The 25,548-nt window shown below is 31.6% G+C and overlaps 1 protein-coding gene across 1 annotated transcript in view; it reads right to left on the reverse strand.

The window, feature by feature from the left end:
* Positions 1-25,548, reverse strand: part of LOC124538499 (synaptogenesis protein syg-2-like) — a 111,608-nt gene that overhangs the window by 40,421 nt on the left and 45,639 nt on the right. The window contains exons 5-8 of the mRNA XM_047115578.1: positions 15,077-15,187; positions 5,639-5,845; positions 3,741-3,886; positions 2,378-2,528 (exon numbers count right to left, since the gene is read on the reverse strand). Of these exons, the coding sequence (XP_046971534.1) occupies positions 2,378-2,528; positions 3,741-3,886; positions 5,639-5,845; positions 15,077-15,187 (615 nt within the window). The remainder of the gene's footprint in view (positions 1-2,377; positions 2,529-3,740; positions 3,887-5,638; positions 5,846-15,076; positions 15,188-25,548) is intronic.

The following is a 25,548-nucleotide window of genomic DNA, read 5'->3' on the forward strand; positions in this document are numbered from 1 at the left end:
TGGTGATATCTCATTTCATCAGTGTTTAGAAGAGCTTGCATAACTGAAATATTTATGAGTACAAATCACTCTTTGGAAAAATAAAATATTACTATATGTAACTAAGATGGACTACAATGAGGTACAGTCACATTCTCGTGGACATGATCAATGTATATAATTTGAAATGCGTTCTAGACAGGCAAATGTTACTGACTCGAAGCCGTCCTTTCTGGTACTTATCTGATTAGCAAAACTGACTATGAGAGTGACACTATGGTGCAGCCTGTCCTTGAGGAATACGTGGGAAGGGCTTGTTCTTCAACTGCAAAGACTTGTATGTATAGGCTGTAAAACGCTGGCAGAACCGAAATGCTAGAGAGCCGAAATGTATGGGACTAATATCTTAGACTTTGGAGAATAAGAATCAATCAATCATCTTCCCACCCACGGTTCATCAATAATATCAATAATATCTTACTATTTTGTATTCAAATAATCATTTCAGTAGAATTTATCTTCTCAAATTAACTTACATTTTTTTTTTGTTAGAATTAAAAGTAGACCACAAATGTGTTTGTTCGAAAACCAATATTTAATTCATCGCTGATATTAAATGTCTTTTCTTAACAACTTCCTCGAGGAAAAATTATCTTTTTTTCCTTATCGGCAATTCTGTGTATAGAGTGTCTATTTTATCTTAAATGTCAGGACATCAAAATTTTGAGCCGTCATTGTGACAAAAAAATCATATTAAATTCGATTTTTGTCAAGAGTTTTCTCTTGTATAAAACATTAAATTAGACTTTAAATATTTGGTTATTGTAATAAATTTATTTTTCTTTTAGGACAATAATCATACCTTACTATACATATTCTCGAGATGGTACATCAAATTGTATTTGTTGCATTTGCTGCGTTGGACAAAAAATGAGCTCTTTTGTGTTTAATTTGAGCAGCACAGGAGCTCCTTAGGTAGAAGCGGAACATAATACACATTTACCCTTTCTTAATATTCATGAGCTCGACAAAGAAGTTCCATTTAAATCTCACATAGTACAGATACGCATACAATTCATAAATTTATTTATTAATAAATCTAAATAAAACTTTAGATATCCATAGATTATGATCTATCTCGCGAGATTGTAATATATCAAAAGATTATAAACGCTTAATCAACTTACAACAAAAAACGTTTATTAATAATTTATAGAATTTCACTAAAATTTACGTCTACATTATATTATATATATTCAAGATAATAGCGTTAACTGTGAGCAGATAATCTAACAATATTTAAAGTTTTACTGTGACATATATTAATATTAAAACTAGATTATTTTAGTTAGCGTGAAGATAACAATAAACATGACATTAATGTGAGTGAAACATGAACGTTTTAAAGCCATACAAATTTTATCGTTTAATTTAATTAACAAAATCTAAGAAGTTGTACATAGCTCCTTAACGGCCTTACACTAAGTATGGCTCGAAGTTGGCTTATAAGTATCGCGTTTGTATATCTTGTATAAATGCAGGGTGTTAAGTAGCTATGATAATTAAACTTAACGATGTCAGAGATGTGAAAACTGGTTGAGTTTAACTTGGTTATTGCTTATTTTGTAGCAATATCCATTTAGGGAATGTCTCATGATATTAAGAAGTGGAGAAAACTGCGTCGTAGCCGTTTGTCTCGGCAAACAGGTGGGCCGAACAAATTGGGTCGAGTCTCGTATTACGTTTTTTGTTCGAAAATGTTTATGACATTTCATATTTGGTGTGGGAAAAAAAAATGTATTACTGGAAATGATGTTAGTGATGTATTTACGTGAATGTCAGTTGATTTTCTTATGTCAGACGTTTTATTCTGTTGAAGGGGTCTACCTAAATTATATCCTTATTGGAATTTGTGAGAAATTATTGATAGATTTATTGTGTAATGCATGTTGCAGGAGGTGCTTCTATTGATTACGTTACTCTTCTATGTGGACTAGAATATATGCCTATATATATTAATATTAAACATAAATTAAACAAAAAAAAATTCAAAGGTGCCTGCCGAAACAGAACTTCCAAGTTTTAGTTGAGATTGTATCGTTATAACCCCTGGACTATCTCAGCCCTAAAATCATTTTTTATTTCCTATGCGTGTATTATATATATAATATTTATAGTTGTATCTACAATACATACAAGTACAATAATTTGATTCTATCAACTGTACTGTGTCACGACTACTGGCAACAATAATTAGTTATATATTCGCAATGAATTGCAATAACGAATTCACGTCCTCTAAAATTAACACAAATTCACAACTGTATTGTATTAAACACAAGCAACACGAGCCGGGGTCCCAGAATTCGTTTAATCAAATTGTAATATGAATACTCACAGACGACATCCAACTTGAAGGAATCTTCAATGCTCTGTCCGGGCATGGCGCTGTTGTCCGCCTGGCATTTAATTTGCACGCCGTCGTCGTCGGGCAGAGGCATGAATTGCAGGGTACTGCTCACCCACGTGTCGTTCATTGCATCTGTTATCTAAAAATTACAGGCCTTTGTTATATACTTCACCCAAAGATACGAAACTCGTATTCATCCAAATATGACTGGCTCTATTATTAACCATCGACTGAATATTATTTTTTTGTTTTTAATATTACAATATATGTGTACATGTGTGGGTGTGAATAGGAAGATGCAATTTTAATATTGACATCTTTCTATGTGTGTGTTTTTGCAATTGAATTATTGTAAAGATAAAAAATGGATTTCCTGGCTGGGCCTAAAATAACAATAATGTTTTGTTGTTTTACAATAACTTAGATTAGTTAGTCACAGTCGTTAGTCTTCATTAAAATAATTCTATCAAACACACGTTTAATTTATTTTGTCAATATTTTTAGTATTTGTACTTTGGTATTTATCTCTTTGTGAAGTTGGTACATATTTTTGAATATATTTTTACTTTCATACTTTATTTTAGTAGCTAGCTAAATAAATCTTATCAAAATCACCAAACCACAGTAAAATATAATAAACATAGTCGTTACTATTAAGGTCCTTTACGAAATTCATTTTGTGAGATATAAATCTACAGTACTAATATTAAAGGGTGTAGTTGTAAAGAATAATAAAATTAAGGACGGGTAAAGCAATAAAATAACTGTAATTGTTATGTTATGTTTTCTATAATTATAATATGTATGTAAATCTATAAAAGATCCTTACTATCTAGAAATAATAATTGGCCATCTGTTGGAATTTGGTCACCATAATTGGCGCTGCAAAAAATATTATTTTTATTTTAATTAATTACTTAGATTGGTAAAAAGCATTTTTCTGTTTTTGATTACTATTTTATTTAATAAAAAACAATTATGTACCTAAAATCTTGGATGGAACTGACGTCTAAAACAGAGTGAAAGCTAGTTTGGAATTAAAGGCTGATATTAAAAATATAAACAAAACGTGTGTGTGTAAAATCATCACATCACTACCGCCACCACCACCCTGGTAACTAAGAATTGGTTTTTGGTGGTAGTATATCTGACGACTGGGTGGTGCCTACAAAACGGGTCTGCACAATGCTCTACTATCAAGTAAAACATTGTAGTTTTACCATACAAATTTAAATAGTATATATGACTAGGGTAATATATAGCATACTTTAAAACTTATAAATAGAAAGGAAGTTAGAAATCGCTAACACAAAATAAACTACATAAATAACATGAATGGGAATAAACTCACTTTTCCTCTCTTAAATTTCCTATTGTCCTTGAACCAGGTCAGTTGTGCGGGGGGGCGGCTGCCCTCTGACACACACGATAAGCTGACGTACCGCTCAGAAGATAACGTCACGGGCTTGTTCTGTATCTGGACTAACGTCGGTTTCACTGTAACAAATGTGTTTTGATTTTGTTTTGTATTTTACGACCATTTCAGCGAATGATATAACATGAGCACTTATGTAGAGAGAATTAGTGAGAGCATTAATTTATTAATATTATATTCTTGTATAAGAGCTCTTAAAAATATTTTATTTGATGCATGCTCTGATATGATCAGCTTTATATATGTAAATCATACGAGTATTTCTAGTTCATAAATTCATTAGATATACGTAATATGTATAATGTATATAAGATTAAAAAAAAACGTACGAGAAAGTATGTATTCCGATACGAACACTTCTAACATTATCAACATCTACCCGCAAACTTTAACCTCGTGAACAAGACGTAGATAATGTCGAAATATCGAGCTCAACCGAAAAAAAAAACATGGTAAATATCCCGCAATTAATAAGTTTAATAATGTATAATGTATATAGCCGAGTTGGGTTGATAGCTAATACACATAAATCATAATGGAAGATTGTAGATGTATGCATCAAATCATATTGCAGCTGGTTTGAAGAAGACGCTGAACATCTTTTTTTTTAAATAAGAGGAGTCAATGGGATTTGAAAGTGGTTTTAACATTTTTATTTTCTCAATAATTTATCACATCACACTCACACATCTAAATCAAATCATTCAGCTGATAAAAATGTCCATCACTTACTTTCAGAGTAGAAAAGCTAAGTTTTCGATCTAGATTTCCTTAAGAATCGACATTTTAGAACTAAGCTTATCGATTCAAAAGCACTTGAAAGAGTATTTTATTAAAAAATATATTTGTAATTGAATAATATATCTGATTAAGTTAATATCATGCCGAAGGGGTATGTCACTCCTTTTTAATTATTTTTTTTTATATTTTATAAGCTGTAAGAAATATTAACTATTCCTTGCATCGTCAATGTGCCACCAACCTTGTGAACTAAGATGTTATATTCCTTGTGCCTGTAGTTACACTGGCTCACTCACTCTTCAAACCGGAACACAACAATACTGAGTACTGTTATTTGGTGGTAGAATAACTGATGAGTGTGTGGTACCTACCCAGACGGGCTTGCACAAAGCCCTACCACCGAGTTTTAATAATAAAGCTTGGACGATAATTTTGATTTCATCAATAAACCAAGAAGTGACATAGTCGAACGATTGTAACTATATTTAAAATAATATATCTAAAATGTATTTATAATCATTCGATTGAAATTACTCATAAAATTAAAAGAATAAATGTTTTACATAGTACGTTACGCGTTGGAACATAATAATAGCAGACTTTTAGATGATCACACACTTGAGAATAAAACGAATGCGCTACAAAAACAAATGTAATTAAACTTATTGTATTTTGAGCAATATTTTTTACCCGATTTTGTAAAATCTGAAGTGTATTTTCAGATGTTTGTCAATTGTTTGGTGACGAATATAACCTACCAAGACTCACTTGCACAGAGTTCTACTACCAAGTAAAGGTTGTATAATATTTTTTAAAACTGTCTACTCCAAGTTGTTCTGTTTTTTAGTGCATTTTTATAGCCTAGCGATAAATTATAGTGCCTACATATTAATATGTATTCCCTAATCACGCAGTCAAGATTTGATAAAGAAGTTTAGTACAGTCACCAAGATATCGAATATGAACTATTTGATGCTGCGAACTTGAGTGATGAGTTTCTGAATAACGATTTCAATGGGTTGTAACATCGGGTACACAATTTAGTACATGAGTATATATTTTTAAATACTGACGATTCATTTCCAGTCTGACGGTCTTCTCTTGTGGACTCACGAGGTTGGTGTTCGATGCTCGGCACTTGAATGTTGTGTTTAAATGACTTCTTTTGACGTGGGGCAGCTCCAGCTTATTCACGACTACGTGGGTATCAGTTTTCTCTCCAATGTATTGGGGCGCAGGCGTGCCATCAATTAGCCATATTACTGTTGGTGCTGGACGGCCTGTGGATCAAATATTTGATTACACTAATTGGTTCTTTGAAATTTATCAAGAGTTTTTGACGATCGCTTATATTTTAATTAATACCCGTTGTAGCCACGGGATCAAATGAAATAAATATATCATTAATAAATTAAATCGAAGTCAACATATAACTATGTATTTTTGTCGGATATCCAATTAACATTTGAAAGTACAGAATAGTATAGATAACATTTGTTACTAAGAATAGTTGCAGCGTACGGAACATTAAAGTGAAGGAACTGAACCGAATACAATATCAAAAACGAGTAAATTCCCAGTCGTGCCAAAACTACGCGTTTTTCTCTTCGCTTTTTTGGCTTCACTATAATGTTCCTAACTCTCTTAATGCCTTTGGAAAACAAATTGCTGATGGAACATATACTCTTAGATGGACTAATTAAATATCGAGTAAAAGTATTGACGAGATATAAAACATCGAAATGTATAGTTAGTGTTATAGAGTCAAGATGGTCCAGTAGTTAGAACGCGTGCATCTTAAGCGATGATAGCGGGTTCAAGCCCAGGGAAGCACCACTGATTGTTCATGTGCTTAATTTGTGTTTATAATTCAACACGTGCTCGTCGATAAAGGAAAGCATTGTGAGAAAACTTGCATATGTCTAATTTCATAGAAATTCTGCCACGTGTGTATGCCACCAACCCTCAATGGAACAGCTTGGTGGAATATGTTTCAAGCCTTCTCCTCAAAGGGAGAGGAGGTCGTAGCCCAGCACTGGGAAATTTACAGACTGTTGTTTTGTTGTTGTTGAATAGTTATTTAAATAATTAATTAAATAAATAAATATTTTATTAAATTAAACTTTTATCCATTTCGGCTTTCTCGTAGATTGAAAGCAAATGATTAAAATTAATGTATCATCATCACTATTTACCAACAAAATGAAATACATTACTAGCACAAAATTTTAATTAATTGACATAATTGATTATTTCCGTCTGTTTATAAAGCATTCGATTGCAAAATGAAATTAAAAAATTCCTATATAATTTTATTTTATAAAAAGAATAACTTAGTACTTAACTACCTATCTCGACTTCGTATAGAATGAATGCCCAGTGGTTAGAACGCGTGCATCTTAACCGATGATTGCGGGTTCAAACTCAGGCAAGCACCGACGAATATTCATGTGCTTAATTTGTGTTTATAATTCATCATGTGCTCGGCGGTGAAGTAAAACATCGTAAGGAAACCAGCGTGTGTCTAATTCCATAGAAATTCTGCCACATGTGTATTCCACCAACCCGCATTGGAACAGCGTGATGGAATATGTTCAAACCTTCTCCTCAAAGGGAGAGGAGGCCTTTTGTTGTGATGATTATATCCTTATTATGTTTTATAATAGACGTATTATAACATCGCTTTAAAGCGATTTAATGTTTCATTAAAACAGCGTAATTTTTTTAGCTACATACAATGGTACAGTGAGTGAAGAAAAGGAAAGAAGTATGATTATATAGTGATGTTAGAAAAAGATAGACATATATTCGTAAATAATATTTAATTACGTTAGATGTAAAAGTGAATGAGTTTGCGGAATTAGCTGAATGGGTAAATTGCCTCGCTTTATATTGGCAATTTTGAGTGTGGGGCCAATCTAAGTATAAGCTTTAGACCGTGTTGTTTTAACGCATATTATTTAACGTGAGTTGTTTGTTAGTCTCTTTAGTTCAAACTAGCGATCTGCCCTGGCTTCGCACGGGTGTAATGCTGATACTAAATATAACAAAGACTTTTTTGCGACATCACATTAGAAACACATAAAATTATCAGTGTTTCTTTACTATATTGTCCATGTATTACATACAAAAATCTTCCTCTTAAACCACTCTATCTATTAAAATAACAGCAAAAAATCCGTTGCGTAGTTTTAAAGATTTAAGCATACTAAGGGATATAGGGACAGAGAAAGAAACTTTGTTTTATGCTATGTATTACTACATTTTGCTTACTGAATCACAAACTTTTTTTATGAGATTATTATTAATTGTTGGTTCATTTTTGATGACTTGTTTCTGTTACCTTGTACACCCAGGATTGGTCCAAACTCGATAAACTCCTCAACGATCAATAGCATTTGGTATACAAAACTTATTAAAATTTATTAACCAATGAGATCATTACCAGAATTCGTTAACTGATCTATTCGCTCGTACTGATTGGATGGATTTTAAATTATTTTTCAGTGTCGTATTTTCATTGAAAATGTCACATTCAATTTAGGTTGTTCCTGCGTGTCAGAATCATTTTTTATGTGATAGATTTGCAGTGAAAAGGAAACAGAGACAGAAAAAATTGTAAATATATATTTTTAAGTTTATCAATTTTATCATACTCTAGCTCAACTCGTGCAATATAATAAAATAACTCAACCCACAGGGCAATCAAATATTCAAGAAATCTTAATGTTACGGAAATATGCCTATATTTCTTCTAGATAAAGCTCCATAACTGTAAAAGATTTAAAAATCAGATCAAACTTAAGCCCCAAGGAGAGACGGGCTATTTTTATATCTAAAACCTAGAACCTCGTCAATCATGCGGGCAAAGTCGCAGACACAAACTATTCGATAATAAACATACAAATATTTCCTCTGTATACTAAGGACTTTAAATTTAATACAAATCTTGTATTCCAACAATTTAGTAAATGCAGAATTAAACAAGAATTTTGTTTATATAAGTCCAGTTCCCCTTTTATTGGGCCTCAATGTGTTTTCTAGTCCCATCATTTGGCAAGATTTGCTAATAATATCCTTCGGAGTAGACTGGATTTAGCCAAGTGTTTGGCTATAGGCCAACTCTAGGTAGATAATGAGAGCCATGTGGACGTCTAAACAATAGTCAACTCAACCGTATTATGTTCTTCGCCACAAATAAGATAAAATGGGATAGATTTTACGCACTGTTTTGTTTTGTTATTTCTTATATTGTTTTGTTAATATGTTAGTAATTTATGTATTTTTTTTTATTATATTGACTTGTTCGTTAACTAGTAAGGTTGCAGATCCCAAGATCTTAAATTCTAATTTCAAATCGGAGTGATAAGAAGTATTAAGGTTTTAAGTTCATTTTTTTTTAAAGTAAAAGTCAGCCTAATATATCACATATCACAGCTAAAAATTTAAACCGCTATGTCCCTGCATTTTAAATCTGTAATATCTAAAATTAATTATTTAAATTACATGCTGTAAAGGACCCAATATGGTTCTATATTAAATGCACAATGTTATTAAAGTATTTGATTGGATATGGGCGAATGTTGTATTGCTTAAAATTAATTCATAAATAAGCCATTATTTTTCGTTAAAAGTAAAGAATAAGAAATTGTTATTGTGGGTTTATTAAGAGGTACAATACATGCATTATTTTAATCTAACTCGTGCAATGTAAGCAATAAATATGTTTCTTTACGACATCACATTAGAAAACTCTAAATAAAAAAATCTTCTCTTTGAAGCACTGTATTGAAATCTGTTGTATAATTTTAAAGATCTAAGCGTATACAGAGACAGGCAGAGGGCGGAAAGCTAATTTATTTATAAACATAGTTACGTAACGAAGGCACAAATTATTAATAACCTAATTGATTCCGCATCCACGATGATTACGCTGAGGAAGATCGAATTAAGAGCAACCCTCCCCTCAAAGGGTTTCGTTATTTCCCAAAAAAGGCGGAGTATCTCCGTTTTTCATGGCCTTTTTTTAAGGTATAATCTTTCCGTTTGTTCATTTGCTTTTCTTTGAAATAGTACGCTATTATTCGATCCACGTGTTTTTTAGGATAGAGATTGTATCCAAATAAGGAAATTGACAAAGGCTTAGTTAGAAAGTTACCTTCCGTCCTAGAGGAATTCTGAAGGAAATATATTTAACTTGTACTTTCTTATTGTATTATATTTATTTAGGACTTTAGAGTACGACTAAAATGACTAATTTATAGCTGGATATGTCTTTTCATATGTCATTTGCGGTTTTTATTTGATATAAGCCAAGTTAATATCTAGTTATATCCAATAATAAGTGTTCTCTTTATTTTCTCTCATAATAAAATAGACTGCCAATAGCTGGGCGGCTACTAGAGACTAGGAACTCGAGATTTACAGCCTTATAAACTTACTACTAGACAACGTCACAGCCATCAACAAGTTAACACACAGTTTTCGATCACTTATCAAATATTTTATTCCAATTATTTAAATAATTTATTTATGTCCAAGTTTCATTTTTTTATGGAATAGGTTGGCGGACGAGCATATAGGCCACCTCGTGGTAAGTGGTCACCATCACCCATAGACAATGACGCTGTAAGAAATATTAATACTATTCCTTGCATCGTCAATGCACCACCAACCTTGGGAACTAAGATGTCCATTGTGCCTGTAGTTACACTGGCTCATACACCCTTCAAACTGGAACACAACAATACTGCGTACTGTTATTTAGAGGTAGAATTTCTGATGAGTGGGTGGTATCTACCCAGGCGGGTTTGCACAAAGCCCTACCACCAAGAAAGTCATAACATCAACATTTTAAAAATGAGCATTGGTGACATGAGGAATGATTAATATAAATATGTAACAAACTGCAGTGGAGACCACTTACCATACATGTGCAAAATGTGCAAAAATGAAATAAATAACACATTTCATTACTGAATAATACAAAGCAGTGTTCAAACAAAAAAAAAATAGCTGCGGTTTGAGTTTGAATTTCGTGAACAAACTAAGTATTACGGAAGAGCAAAGCGGGCTATTAAAGCTTCAAACTTTTGCGGAAATCTTTAATAACTTTTGTAGTTTGAGTGAGGGCTGATCAACCATTTGCTGTGTCAAGGTTTTCTTTTCATTGGTAACATATTGTGGATTATTAGTCTGACTTAAGAATGAGCGGGTGTATGTGTATTCATTTATATAACAACTAGCAGTCGCCCGCGGCTTCACTTGCGTTTTAGGGGCCTGTTATTTCTTATATTGTTACGTTAATATGTTAGTAAATTTGCCGTAATTTTTTTTTATTTGGCCCGCGGCTTCTTTCGCGTTTCAGGGTGTTGGTTGGCACGTGTTAGCCAAAGAAGTAGCCTGTGTCCTTTCTTGGAGCTCAAGTTATCTTCATAACAAATTCAAAACAAATAAAGTAGGTATATAACACACCCTCAACCACCACAAATTTATTAAAAAATATTTGGTTTTTGGTTCTCATTTTAAATCAAAGTTAATTGTAATCGTTTTACAAAAAATAAAAATAAATCTAAATTTCATTTAAATTACTGTTTTCATGGTTAATTTATGTTTGATTAATGAATTTTTTTATGAAAGAATATCTCTGTAACATAACACTCTCAATCACCACAAATATATTTAAAAAAAAATGGTTTTTGGTTCTAATTTTAAATCAAAGTTAATTTTAATCGTCAAAAAATAAAAAATAAATATAAATTTCATTTAAATTACTGTTTTCATGGTTAATTTACGATCGATTAATGAATTTTTTTATGAAAGAATATTTCTGTAACGTTACTTTAAGCTTGTGACGAAACAGACGTGTTTTAGTATTTGTAATCCACTAAACACAGTGCTATACAAAACTATGTAAACATTTATATTAAAGCTGTTCTCTACATAATTTTACCTCTTACTACAATAACAATTCTTATGAACTTAAAAAGAAACTCGAGCGTAATACCTCGATATCTCTATCAGACTATTTACGTTTCGTGTAACTAACAATAGGCAGTTCGAAAACTGAAACAAGATAATAAGAAACCGCGTTATGACGTCATAAGCCCAGAGGACGTTAACCTTTTCCGTAATTACGTTATCACCGTACTCCGAACCAAGTATTGATCATTCCACGTCACTTATTCGTAACAAACTTAGTTGTTTCTTCGGAACTCGTATAGTTGTGTATATCATCTATTTATCAATACGTACTTTTACATCAAAACTTTGTTTTCTTAATTCCCTTAGTTCAACACGAAGTTTTGATATTAAGGCGAGATTAGATGTAACATAAACACAGAACATTGATGTATTGTTAATTTTAAGTTTAATTATACGTCTAGAAACATCGAACTGCCTACACAGATTTTGGCAATCAATAACACAAATATTATTTTGATATACATGTATTCAAATGATTTATTAATGTTTACGTTAAAGTATACACGGTTCAATGGATGGTACACAGCGATATTAACACAAGGTCGTGGATTGAAAACCAATATAGCATTCATCATGGTATCAGTAATTTAGTACTCAATATTTTGCAACACAATAAAGTTTGACTCAGAAATAAATTAAGTTTTTTTATGGAATAGGTTGGCGGAGGAGTATATGAGCCACCTGATGGTAAGTGGTCACCATCACCCATAGACAAAGACGCTGTAAAAAATAGTAACTAGTCCTTACATCGTCAATGCGCCATCAACCTTGGAAACTAAGATGCTATGTCCCTTGTGTCTGTAGTTGCACTAGCTCACACACCCTTCAAACCGGAACACGACAATACTGCGTACTGTTGTTTAGCGGTAGAATAAATTATATGTCGGTGATACCTACCCAGGCGGGATTGCACAAAGCCCAACCACCAAGTAATATAGTTTGACTAAGAAATAAATTAAGTTCCTACATGATGTCTTGGCCAATTTCGGTTATGGTAGCAACAATACCCACAACACAAATAATGTTCATCGTTAGATTCGACGGGAATAAACCCAAATAGTTTCAAAGTTCATGTATAAAAATATCGAATAAATTAAAATTCATTTTAACAACGAAACCGAATCATAACAATGTAATTCAAATAAATAATTCGCCAACAATTTCACCGCTTACGATAAATAAAGCTGAAACTGAAACGTATAATTTGTCTATTAACTTATATCATGAAAACGATTCAGCGATTTCGACCGCAGAGCGGCACGAGATGACAACCCTCTAATCCCAAGACTATGCATAATTCTGACTCGAATCCTTAAGCGGTCCCTTGGATTAGCAACTGTTTATACAAGAAGATTTTCAACTTGGTGTTACGTTATGGGCCTTGAGAAAACATGACGTATACAACTTTGAATTTGCCGAGTTTTAATAACGGGCTTAATTTTATTCGGTCAAAAGTTTTAGCGAAACGGAAAAGGTCGTTCTTTTGATAAAATGAAACGATATTTAATGGAAATTAAAGTATATGTCCGTTTTTCATAGACAATTTGTAAGTGGTTATGCCGGTGCTAAGTATATTCTTCCGGATTGAATAGTATGGACTATTCCAGATAATAATCTATCTCTGTGCCGTTTCATTCAGATCCGTTCAGCCGTTCACGTATGATTGAGTAAAAAGCAGCCATCCCTTCCAAAGTTTACATTTATCATCATTACATTTATCATGGTTTAAGGACTATGGTTCCATAGAAATGTTTACTGTATATTAAATTGGTTTCATTTTCTTAACTACATAATTGATAACATTAAATTTCGTTATCTGGGTATAAAATTTAATAACGATTTGTTGATAGACGAAAATAGGTAGACGAAAAATACTTGTACCTATGTTATGTTTGAGTTAGCAATGTAATATTTTATTTACAATAAATACACGTACAAAAATAACATAAATAATTCAAATGTGTCTTTTTTATAATTTTCCAAACATTGCTATCATTTTAGTTATAACCTTATAAGATAAATTTCTATTCTTAATTCGTGTATGGAATGTTTTTTTTATCTGGCCATAAACAATATAAACTTAAAAAAATAATATTTATATGATTGTATACATATTCCATTAGTATAAAAGTATACGTCACTACTGAAATGATAGTGAGTTGTATTTTGTGTTAGGGGAACCCTCTACACCCCGAAGCGATGGATAACTTTACGCCGGTGCCATTTGGAGCCGATCTCGGAGTGACTTATCGGCAAGTTTAAGAGCAATATATCAAAGTAATCGGTTTAATTTCTCATCTCGCACTCTAGAGAGGAATTTATGCTTATTTCTTGAGTGATACTGTCCTGATGAGGAATAATGGCCTGTTTATTTAGCTGCTATGTTTCGAAATGAATGGTTGCTATTTATGTTCGGAAAAGTCATAAAAATGATTAGTCGCTGACGATTAAAGCGATAATGATGCTGATCAAAATTGCTTTGGAAATGTTTTTGTTGAATTTGTAGTATCTACGATGTAATTGAAAAAGTATCAAAGTTAATATTTGATAAATAAAATAGATGTTTACAATAAAATGACTGGTTTGATTTGATTTGATTTCGTAATTAGTATACTATTACTTTTGTATAAATTAAAGACAACGCAAAGGCTTTCCAAATAAAAGCCAAATAATATTTTTTCATATAAATAGTAAAAGAGGTTTTTATGAACAAAATATTGTTTTATTAGTAATAATAGACGAAAGTAGAATATATTTATAGGCGTTTATTATTTTACTTGAATCTTGTAATTGTATTGAAATAAAATTAGTGGTAAATTAAAACATTATTTTACATTTACAAAAATGAAGATGGTAAAATAAACTACGAAATGAGGTTAGCCAGAGTCGAGACTAAGTTACGTTAGAATATAGTTTAAGTTAGTAGCACGAAGCGAGGAATAGTGAGCCTATGTGAATGTCTAACACGTATAAAATGTGGCACATGTGTACCAAACCGCCCGGAGATCCCAAGCCACTTAGTCTTTTAGTAGTAAACGTGAAAGATTATCTTGGATTTATTTTACGGTAATCGTTTGTAATATAGCTTTATGTACTTGAAAAATACTTCATAAAAATTTTGGGTATACTTTCTTTAAAGTAAATTTAGTACTAAATTTAGAATTATTTATGTTAATTTACATGGGCTTATAATCTTTAATATAAGTTATCGTTGGTTTTACAACTATATGAATAATAATTGTTGATATTTTTTTAATCCTAGATGGTTTCTTTCTCTTCCCAAAATATTAATAGTTCGGATTCAAAATGATGTTGTATTAAATATTAATGATATATATTTTTGACATTTGTAATAAAGTTTAAGTTTTTATTATGACTTAAAACGTTTGATATACATACAAAACAATTTTGAACTGGCAACACGCCTACATTATATCGCTCTCATAGGTATTATTACATGACGTAATGCACATCCATTTGTATATGCATTTTACGAGGAACACTCCATACTAACTGAGCATACGTACCTCCCCTGACCTCACAAACGAGAACGAGCTCGTTGCCCTCCTCGAGAGGGCCCACCACTCCGGAAACGTCGCGCCCCGACTTGTCGTACAATATTAGTTGGTGTGGAGGAACTGCAACAAATAGCAAATGTTATTACTGTGATAAGATAATGACGTTATATTTTGTCGTTTAACATAAATGACAATATTTCTCTTATTACATATTATTTTTTAATAATTATACAATATAACTATAGTATAGATTAAAATGATTATTATATTTATAAGTTTAATTTCCTACTGACTAAAATCATACACATAATTTACATTATTATAAAAAACTCATTTCTTTAAAGACAGTTAATAATTTGACGGTAATTTTGATCGTCAGATATTTTATAGCATTTTTCTTAATATTGGGTCTCATGCAATGAGACAGTTGTTCTCAACATACAGAACATAAGCATATTTAACTTCCGTTAATGTTTTATTCATTGATAGTAACACAGTGACTCACTGACTGGTGGTGCATTTAAGTGAGTAGCATTCAAATAACATGTAAAAAATACATTGGTAAAAAAGTATATTATTCGATACAAGATTTTATAGATGAAAAAAGCGCACGGAGTTAATACCTGTGTACTTCCAAGCAGTATATATTAATTTAAATAATTGTATTTAACTAACATGACTTTGTATTTTTTAAATGTTAAAAAAGAGTAACTACTGAGTTTCTTGCCGCTTCTTCTCGGTAGAATCTACTTTCCGAACCGGTGGTAGCTTCACTTAATTGTTAAAATGACGATTCAAAAGTGCTTGTAAAAGCCTACTTGAAAAATAACATTTTGATTGATTGATTGAATCTTGTACTGAGTAATATGTCTTATTTATTTTGAGATGAACTTTTAATTACTAACAGGCCAAATGTAATAAATGTGGAACCTGTTTATAGTTTATATAAAATTTACTATTAAGATAAGTTTACATTATAAAATTAAGGTTTTACAAGATTCAATATAATTAAGTTATTATACGAATCATAATCAATTATTCTGAGTTTAAACCAGAGCAAGAACTGTTGAATTTGTACGTTCTGTATTTGTACTTAATTCATTAGTACAATTGAAATAATATACCGCACAGGGACAGCGTAATTGTATACGCTCCAAGCTGTATCCTCGAGAGAAGAAAGCTTGAAGCTTTGGTCTAGTTTTAAGATATTTAAAGTAAAATATTTTCCATTTCCAGTCGTTTCATTTACTAAATAAACGCTCACATAAATGTACACGGTAAATTGTAAAACGTAAAATTTAATTTCAAAATAAAACTTCCGAAGCTTATTCAAAGCTACTTATAGAACTGAGGAGTTTTTTTGAAGTGGCTTAAATGTAATCTCGACAGAGGTTAAGATCTTAAAAATTCATAATTAATGGAGTAAAAAGTGGCAAAAGTATTTTAATTCGGGAAAGCCAACTCAATTAAAAATACATTGCATATTGATAGAGCAATTACGTCTCCAATTATTTCACTTAAGTTAATAAACTGAAATTTAGTTATCAAATAATTTTCATTTAATATCTACTTCATATGGTAGTAAGAAATTCTGCCACATAAGCATACTATCAACTCGCATTGAAACAACGTGGTGGAATATGTTTCAAACCCTCTCCGCAATGGAAAAGGAGGCCTTATCTCAGTTACTTTACTTTACTTTACTCTTTTATGGTAGTAAGAGACCATTTAATAGTGGTCACTATTGAAAACAAACGTTAGCACATTAACAAAAAGTAACTCTTTTATATTTTGACAAAGGTTGAGATAGTTCAGTGCTTAGACGGCGTGCAAACCCAAGCAAGCATCAACGAATTCAGTTCTTATGTTATAAATCAAGTCGTACTTGACTTATAACATAAGAACTGAATTGACTTGTATTGATAAAAGTGTCTTGGATCAGCGTAGTCGAATACGCTCCAAATTTCCTCCACAATACGAGAGGAGACCTTAGCCCAGCAGTTAGACTATTACCAGCTGTTACTATACTTTACACTGACAATATACTGCAAGCTTTGGGAACTAATAATTGTATCAAAAATTTGAACTGAAATACAATACGAAATTAATGATTGTCAAAAAGCAACAATCGTTCCGAATCAAGTAACTCAGACCTGACAAGAACCACCGAAGGATCTTGTAAAGAAATGAAAGAACCAGTACACCGAGCCCTTACTCTCAACCGAAATACATAAAAATACCGAACGGATTACTATTTACGGGATACGGGGATGGTCCATAAATATTTCACGTGGCATATTAACATAAATCGATACCCCAAGCTCATTAGTGCGACAAACATATCATCATTTCGAAGGGTGGCTGAGCCAGTGTTACCAGCACAATTAACAAATTACCATCTCATGTTCTAGGTTGATGAACCAGATGACAAAGATGACAATGGTTGGAATGGTTTATCTTTTTTAAACGTCAATGTTTTTGATGAATGAATGACCATCAGATAACCCATTTACACAACTGCCTACTTATTTAAAAAATAAGTAAGATCAGAACACGTGAATACTGACAGAAGATTGCGTTCAAACATATATTATTATTTTATCTTGAGAACTTACATAATATGTCGTATAAATACATATATGACAAGTTTGTATTCATCAAACTGTATTAGACATGTAATAACTTCCAAAACATATTATTTTAAAATGGCATAGCTTAGTCCAGTCGTGAGACAAATACGAATAAATATGAGACAACATCACATACATTACTCTGATCCCAATGTAAGTAGCTAAAGAACATGTGTTATGGAAAATCTAAATCTTCTATATCCCAAACCATATAACAGAAATGTACGTTTATGGCAACATTCTATTGAGAAAATCGGTTCAGTGATCTCGGAAAACGGCAGCTCAACTAGTTGACCAACACGATTGCGTACGTAGAATGTGTATTGCTATTTCTAATTACATTGACTCGCTATTTCTAATTATTTACCTTTATATCAATACAAAAAAGCACCGCTGATTTCTCACGCTTGTTCTTCTTGATTTCCTTTTTAAAAGAGTAGTTTATTTTGTCTATCAATAACTATTGAACATCTATTATATAATTCCCAAATTCAATTTAAATAAGTGACAATATCTTTAACATTTTATAAGACGATAAATCTTCTTTAAAAACAAATCTCAGAGCTTGATCGTTAAATATTTCAACATGACATATGGACTGTCACTTTTAATATTGCGGGTTTTAGATTTTAATATTGAGGTACTGACTTCAGAATTGGGAACGACTTCAACTGTCAGGATGACCTGATGAAGAGCCCAATCCATCTGAAAGTAGTCTACATGGGACACTAATGCCAATTGATTACAAAATGCCAAGCGTGATAAATGCTTAATATTGAGAAGAAATAGTCTCCTAACAAAGAGTTGGAGCCAAAAATTCGATCGATCTATTCTGCGAACCCGAATAGAAAAAACTTTATGGACAATAAAATTATGTAGTTGGAATAAGAGGCTTAACCTACATAACTTAGCTAGACCATTAAAGTAAATAATACATTAAGTTAATAATGCAACTATTAAAACAATAAGGAAATAATGGACTGAATATTGGAATATATCTGATAATAAAAGTAATCGCTAAAAATATTATCTCTCATTATTGTAAATGTTTTATTTCATAAATAAAATTTCACTATAATTTTAGAGCCTTCAATATCGGCAAACGTTTGAATTTAACAAAAAAATCATTATTGTAGCCTAAGTTATCCCTTACCACTGCCAGTGAAATTCCCGTCAAAATCGTTCTAGAGATTAGTCGGAATAAACAAACATAAAGATAGACTGATAGACAAAAATAGTAAAAAATATCTTGTTTTATGTACCATTTATTTATATGCATTTAGTAAAAAGCGGTTATTTTAATATTATAAATAGACACACCAGGTTTATTATATGTATAAGTATATTGGTTAGGCATGAAACATTAATGTAGAGATAGAAAGATATTTTCTCACGAAGGCGCGCCACTTCGCTAAATTATCAGCGTGCATTATTATGAGTGATGATCGTGTTTACAAGAAAAAATGACACTAAATTGGACATTAAACAGCTGAAGTCTGTTTTAAAATAAGAATAAAAACGTACTTATTCACAAATTACGTCTGTATGTAGTTTGTTTTTATTCAATTCTATTTTCAAATATAAAGGTAAACGATTCTATCATAATTAGTCCGTGAAAGAATCTGGTATATATCGAAATCAACATTTTACATTTATTTATTTATTTTAAAATAACTTTAAAATAAATAAATAAATATTAAATTAAATACGTGAACAACATTCATACAACCTGAACAAATATATTCCTATCTAATTTGAATTCCATTGAATAACAAAACAATAGTTACGGGAATAAAACCAAAAAGGTCGACCTCAGCGAATTACAGGTCCGACCTTCCCACTATTTATTACAAAAGTAAACTTTCGATACAATCAAAACGTACCATTGTGCTTATGTACCCCGTGTTATGCATACGAGTGTAAGTAGCGATCGTTTCACGATTAAAACGGGAATCGATTCATCGCTCGAGTATTGTAAGCTATTTTATTTATCGTTGAATAGCTTTGATTAAAAGATAAAGAATCGAGTTAATATTGAAAGTATTAAATTTGATGAATATACTGTTATTTTTTGTTAATCGATTTTCGAAACCAAACTCGATTATAATAGTCATCATTATAGTCGTCTTGCATCGTTAAAGCATTATAATTTGTTGCAGGAAACTAAAGTTTTAATAGAAATATAGTTAAAAAAGTCCAGTTGTGTAGACAGTGTCTCTATCCGTAGACAGTGTCGAAAATCTTTATTACTATTATAAATGTGAAAGTAATTCTGTCTGTCTGTTTAAGACCAAACCGCTGAACCAAATTTGGTATGAAGCAAACTTGAATTCCATGAAAGGACAAAGGCTACTTTTTTGCCTGATATATGACAACCAACACCCTTAAATGGGAAACGAAGCCGCGGGCGTATACTAGTAACGGAATAAGGTTAAATATTATAACTATCAAGACGGATAATTTACTCATAGAATATGTATGTTAATAAATTAATGTTAGTATCTAAATATCATAGTGTACGACAGAGAAGCCACAACGTAACCGCGCCGTGGAAGAACAAAACAAGCAATTAAAGGGGGAATTCATACTGGGGGGCGTCAATTAAACACGGCTTGGCTCAGATATGATTTGTTCGCAATTAAATGCCGGCCAATTTCGCATTCGATTGATCTAATTGTTAAGCGTCTTTACGTGTAACTTTCTAGCTCGTTTGAGATTTATTGGATACAATTGAATTGTATAAATGTCAACTGTAAAAGTTAAAACTTTGTCGTTATTACATTTAGTTTTGAATTGTATATGTTATATGCTATTTCAATATATTGTATTTTATAAGTCGCTTGATTGTAATTCTAGTAGGTAGCTTACAAGGCTACAAAAACAGAGAACGTGGGTTCAAACAACGGAATTTGTTAATAATTTTTTTTTTAATAACCAGGTATTTGTTATTTGTAGATAAGATACAGCTGAACTTTTAAAAGATCTTATTTCGGGTAATCTTTATCTGAGTGAGTCCAGTCCCGTATTTAAAGTCGGTAATGTGTTCCGACCGTGCCGATTTTTAGTCGTGTCGTCCCGTTCCATCGGATTATGGACACATCTCATCAGATTGAAGACCGATTGTACACATTTGTGCAGTATGATTGTTTCTGTGCAACTTGATTTTCACCTTTGAGCACAGTTACTATTAGTAACATTATTCTGGAGTCCTCCTTACTAACTTCGATTATTATTAACAAATAAATTAACAAAATTCTATTCTTTATTCGTATGGAGTATACCAAAGAAATTAAATTAAAATGTTAATTTATGACTAGAATAGATTAAAAAAGTTTAATTACACAAATTGTTTCCCTAATAAGCTTCAATAAACAATTAAAACGTGCAAGTGTGAGTACGAAAACGCTTACGACATTTCTCGAGTGCTTCCTCAAATTGTTATGAGCAATAAAATTAAATCGTTAAAGAGTAATGGCGCTTACATTGAAATGAAAATGTTGGTGACCATAATTTTTCCCACCCCACATCGTATCATGCGCAATCTTATACAATTACTCGTATGGTAGACGTACTACATTTGATGCCATAATAAATCGTATAGCAGAGACTACGGTTGAAATTATGGCGTCTGAATTATGCATTAACTGTAACACGCTGAAGGTAGTAAAACTGGTACCCCTATGGAGGGTGTTCGGTCGATCCTGTATACTCGCACACAAATTGCTCAAGTTTATTGCATGTTGGCGTTTATGCAGGAGTTTATGAGTTTTCGGCGTCCACTTCTTATGTGCCATGATAATTTGGTCAAATATAATCCAAATGCTGTGGTCCTTTTACGACATCAGAGCCACAATGCCGTCTTAAATAACCGTTTGTGAACAAATTTCCTTTATTAAATTTCTCAGAACTTTATAACATTTTTAAAATACAATACAACAATAGGATATGTTTTGGGAATTGAAATTTATATCTACAAATACACCCTTTTTACAAAAAAAGGGTATATTTTTTTTATATTGGTATATACGTTTGTCGTGACAGTACAGAGCTAAAGCTAATTCCAAGCTGATGGAACCACGAGGCACAGCTCGAACTTTATAATCTCGTAACGTTAGTTTTACTTTAAAACTTTTACATTAGTGATCGTCGACGTCGCTGCACATTTATACTGAGAATGGTAAAAGAATTATTCATTATAGATAGTTAAGCAGCTAAAAATCTTTGTAACTAACAGAGACGTCGAAATTCTTTTAGAAAGGATAAATTTGTGGTAAAAATTTCTTCTAGTATTACTTATCTGATTTAGTTGAATGGAAATAGAATTTCAGGGTAGTTACATAAATTAAAAAGCTATGTAGCAATAAAATGCGCGTGTGCCATATATTATATATGTACAGGGTGTTTGGTAGAGTGTCCGACAAATCATGTGGCCGTGTCTGGGGACCCATTTTGAGAATTCAAGTTGGCCAAAAAAAGTCAACACCCGTCCATTTTTTTAAAAGATTTTTTTTGTTAATTTTTCGATTTTCCCCGAAATTCTACCTACTGGACTACCTACTGGATCATAGGCATTTTGTATGTCGTTGTAACAAGTGAAAAACAGAGAATTTCTTGTGTTTTTATTTTTAAATCATTGTCAAAGCTGTTGAACTTTGATGTGATTTTTTATTTTAATTTTTTACTTGATGACCTCTACATCAGTTAGTAAGCTCTGGTTATATCTAATTTTGCTTTTGGATGCCTAAATATGTATTAGAGATCAAGCCAAAATAAAAGTCCAGTCTATAGCAGATTTTAAAATTGTTATGGAGGTAAGTAAATTACGTAGGGCTGCCGTTGAGGATGCAGAATGAAACCGAACGAATTTAACTTATACGTTTATTTAAGTAATTCAATTTAACAATTAATTATTTCTAATTTATAATACGTGACAGTCTGTTCGATGTCAGAACAAAAACTGAAGTTATGTAGTCTGAATTACATATTTATAACGAAATCGGTAAATCACTGAATGGTCCCCACGGTATGGTGATTCTTGGTAGCGCTCGATGTTCGGGAGGTCTTGCGAAACAAAACAGCGACGCTGGCAACAGGTGGTAGCTTCAAGGAATGCATGGTGTGATTATTTCTCACGGTATGGTAATTCTTGGTAGCGCTCGATGTTCGGGAGGTCTTGCGATTATTTCTTAACAAGTAGGTAGAATTAACAAACAATAACAACAACAACAACAAACACGCCCACTAGATTTGTCGGACCCTCTACCAAACATCCTGTATATTTAAATCCCCGTAAAAAAGTCCATCATTTTGTTTGAGATATGAGAGTAAATATATCTAATAAAAAGTTGATAGTGATAAGAAAACTCGACTAATATTTAACGATCACTTAAGCGTGTATTTGAAGTGAACCACCGATTTATATTTTCCAAAAATTTACTATTAGGGTTATTTAATAAATAAATTATTTAAAGTAACAATTGATATTAGTTATAAAACACAACTTATAGAACATTTTAAAGAATAGCATGTTATTTTTCAACCAGATATTAATAGCATGTTCCACTGAATATTGAATTGAAACAGGCTCGTATAAATGTGGAGCAATTTCGAATTTCCATTATCGCTTGCTTCAGCTTATTCATGAATACAATCGACGTTTTAAGTCCGTCGGTTCATTTCTTATAAGAACAGATCCATACTCGCTCAGCTGCTCTGGCAACTTGTTTCATTAAATTCAAATTTCGTGTTGTACTTATTAATTCAGGCGGGCGTTTTCCCCACGTCGTGAGTCGACTAGGCGAATGCTTTTTATTCTTCTCGTTTTCGCATTTACTCGACGAAGTTTTCGATAATTTTCGAAGCACTCGGATATCGTTCGGGGAAATTAACATAATTAACAAGTTTTTAATTTTTTTTGATTCTGCTGATAAAATATAAGAATGCTTATATGAACGATTTATATTATAAATAAGTGAAAAGTCCTATTTTGGTTCATTTAAAATTTTGTAACGTAATTAGATTTCTGTAATATTAATGCGACCTTAATTTGATACGGCCAGATTATTCAGCGAGAAATATAATTAGTTCAAGTAGGTTTTGTGATTTGTAGCCAGAATTACTGGCTATTGTGATTATGTAATATATGTAGGAATATATACACAAATAGTATTAATATCATCCTGTTTTGATTTTGCATGCATTTTTTATAAAATTAATGAATTTGTACTAGGAATAAATATTGTAAATAAATCTTATAATGACTTTTCACGGAAGTCAAATAAAATATATGGAACTGCCAATTACTGTTTGTTTGAAAAATGCATCATGATTTTGACAAATTGTCACAGCAATACAAATAAATTAAAGCTGGAATGATCAACTTTGAACTGATTTTTGAGTGCCATCAGTGATCGACGACCTCTGTGGTCGAGTAGTTTGTACACAGGTTTTCATGGGTATACCAATCCGAGGTCCCGGCTTCAATTCTCGGCCGAGTCGGTGTAGAAAAAGTTTATTAGTTTTCTGTGTTGTCTTGGGTCTGTGTGTTTGTGGTACCGTCGTTACTTCTGATTTTCCATAATACAAGTGCTTTGGCTACTTACTTTGGGATCAGAGTAATGTATAATAATAATAAACAGCTTTATTGCACACAGAAAATAAACAACATAAAAGTAAAAAGCTTCAAATCAAAATCATGTATGTGATGTCGTTACCTATTAATAAGAAAAAAATCAGTAGATTATCTTATTTATACATACAGTATCAAAGTGAAGTATTACTTCTGTTGAATATTATGCGTGTACATAACAATTGTATAAATAGTCAGTGTTAAGAGAAACGTACATTAACAGATACCGTTATACGCTTGAGGCACAATAGTCACAATGTATGAAAACAAAGTTCACTGTTAAGCAGTTTACTGTAAAACCAGTTTGAAACTTCGTGTTAAACAATTTACTTAGTTTCAAATATAATCATGTCTCAGTTAAAACTTAAATACACTTTCATAGAATCAAATCAAGGATAGTTTTTAGTTACAACTTTCAATATCAAGTAAATAAATATATTAATTTGTGCACTATATATTACGTTATAAGAAGACTATGTTATTCAATAAAATAATATTTTATTTAATAAAATAAGGGTCAAAGTACATTTTGGAAAATTTGAAGTGAACTTTATGTATAATGCGTCAAATTTCATTTGACTCGACTTATACTGAGGCGTATTATTTTTGAGTGATAATATGAATATATATAACGGAGAGTCAGCGTAACTACAGGCACAAGGGACATAGTATCTTAGTTCCCAAGGTTGGTGGCACATTGACGATGTAAGGAATAGTTAATATTTCTTACAGTGTCATTGTCTATGGGTGATGGTGACCACTTACCATCAGGTGGCCCATATGCTCGTCCACCAACCTATTAAAAAAATGTTCTGAGTTAATTGTACCTACATAAAATAACCTAAATTATCATAATAAATCGCTAATAAAAACGTTGCAGTTGATCCAGTAAACTAATGTAAATCTTTTATAATAAACAATATCATTATAAAGTAAAGATGTGCTTGTAACATAAAGTTTTCGACTTCGCAAAGTCAATACATTCTCCCCGGGGCGGGGTTTTTCGATTGTATAATAAAAATCTGCGTATCATTTTACGTTTACCAATGAATAAATTAAAGATAATGTTCAAAAAATATTAATAAACGACGCATTTTGTACCGTCTGAAATTATTTAGATGAAAAGATTGGAGATTAATATTCATTGATTTTCATACATTATACAAATTTAAATTAAAAATATTTATGAAGTAAATATATATTTTTATATATACATATATATT

This window comes from Vanessa cardui, chromosome 20 (genome assembly GCF_905220365.1).
Source record: "Vanessa cardui chromosome 20, ilVanCard2.1, whole genome shotgun sequence".
Lineage (NCBI taxonomy): Eukaryota > Metazoa > Arthropoda > Insecta > Lepidoptera > Nymphalidae > Vanessa > Vanessa cardui.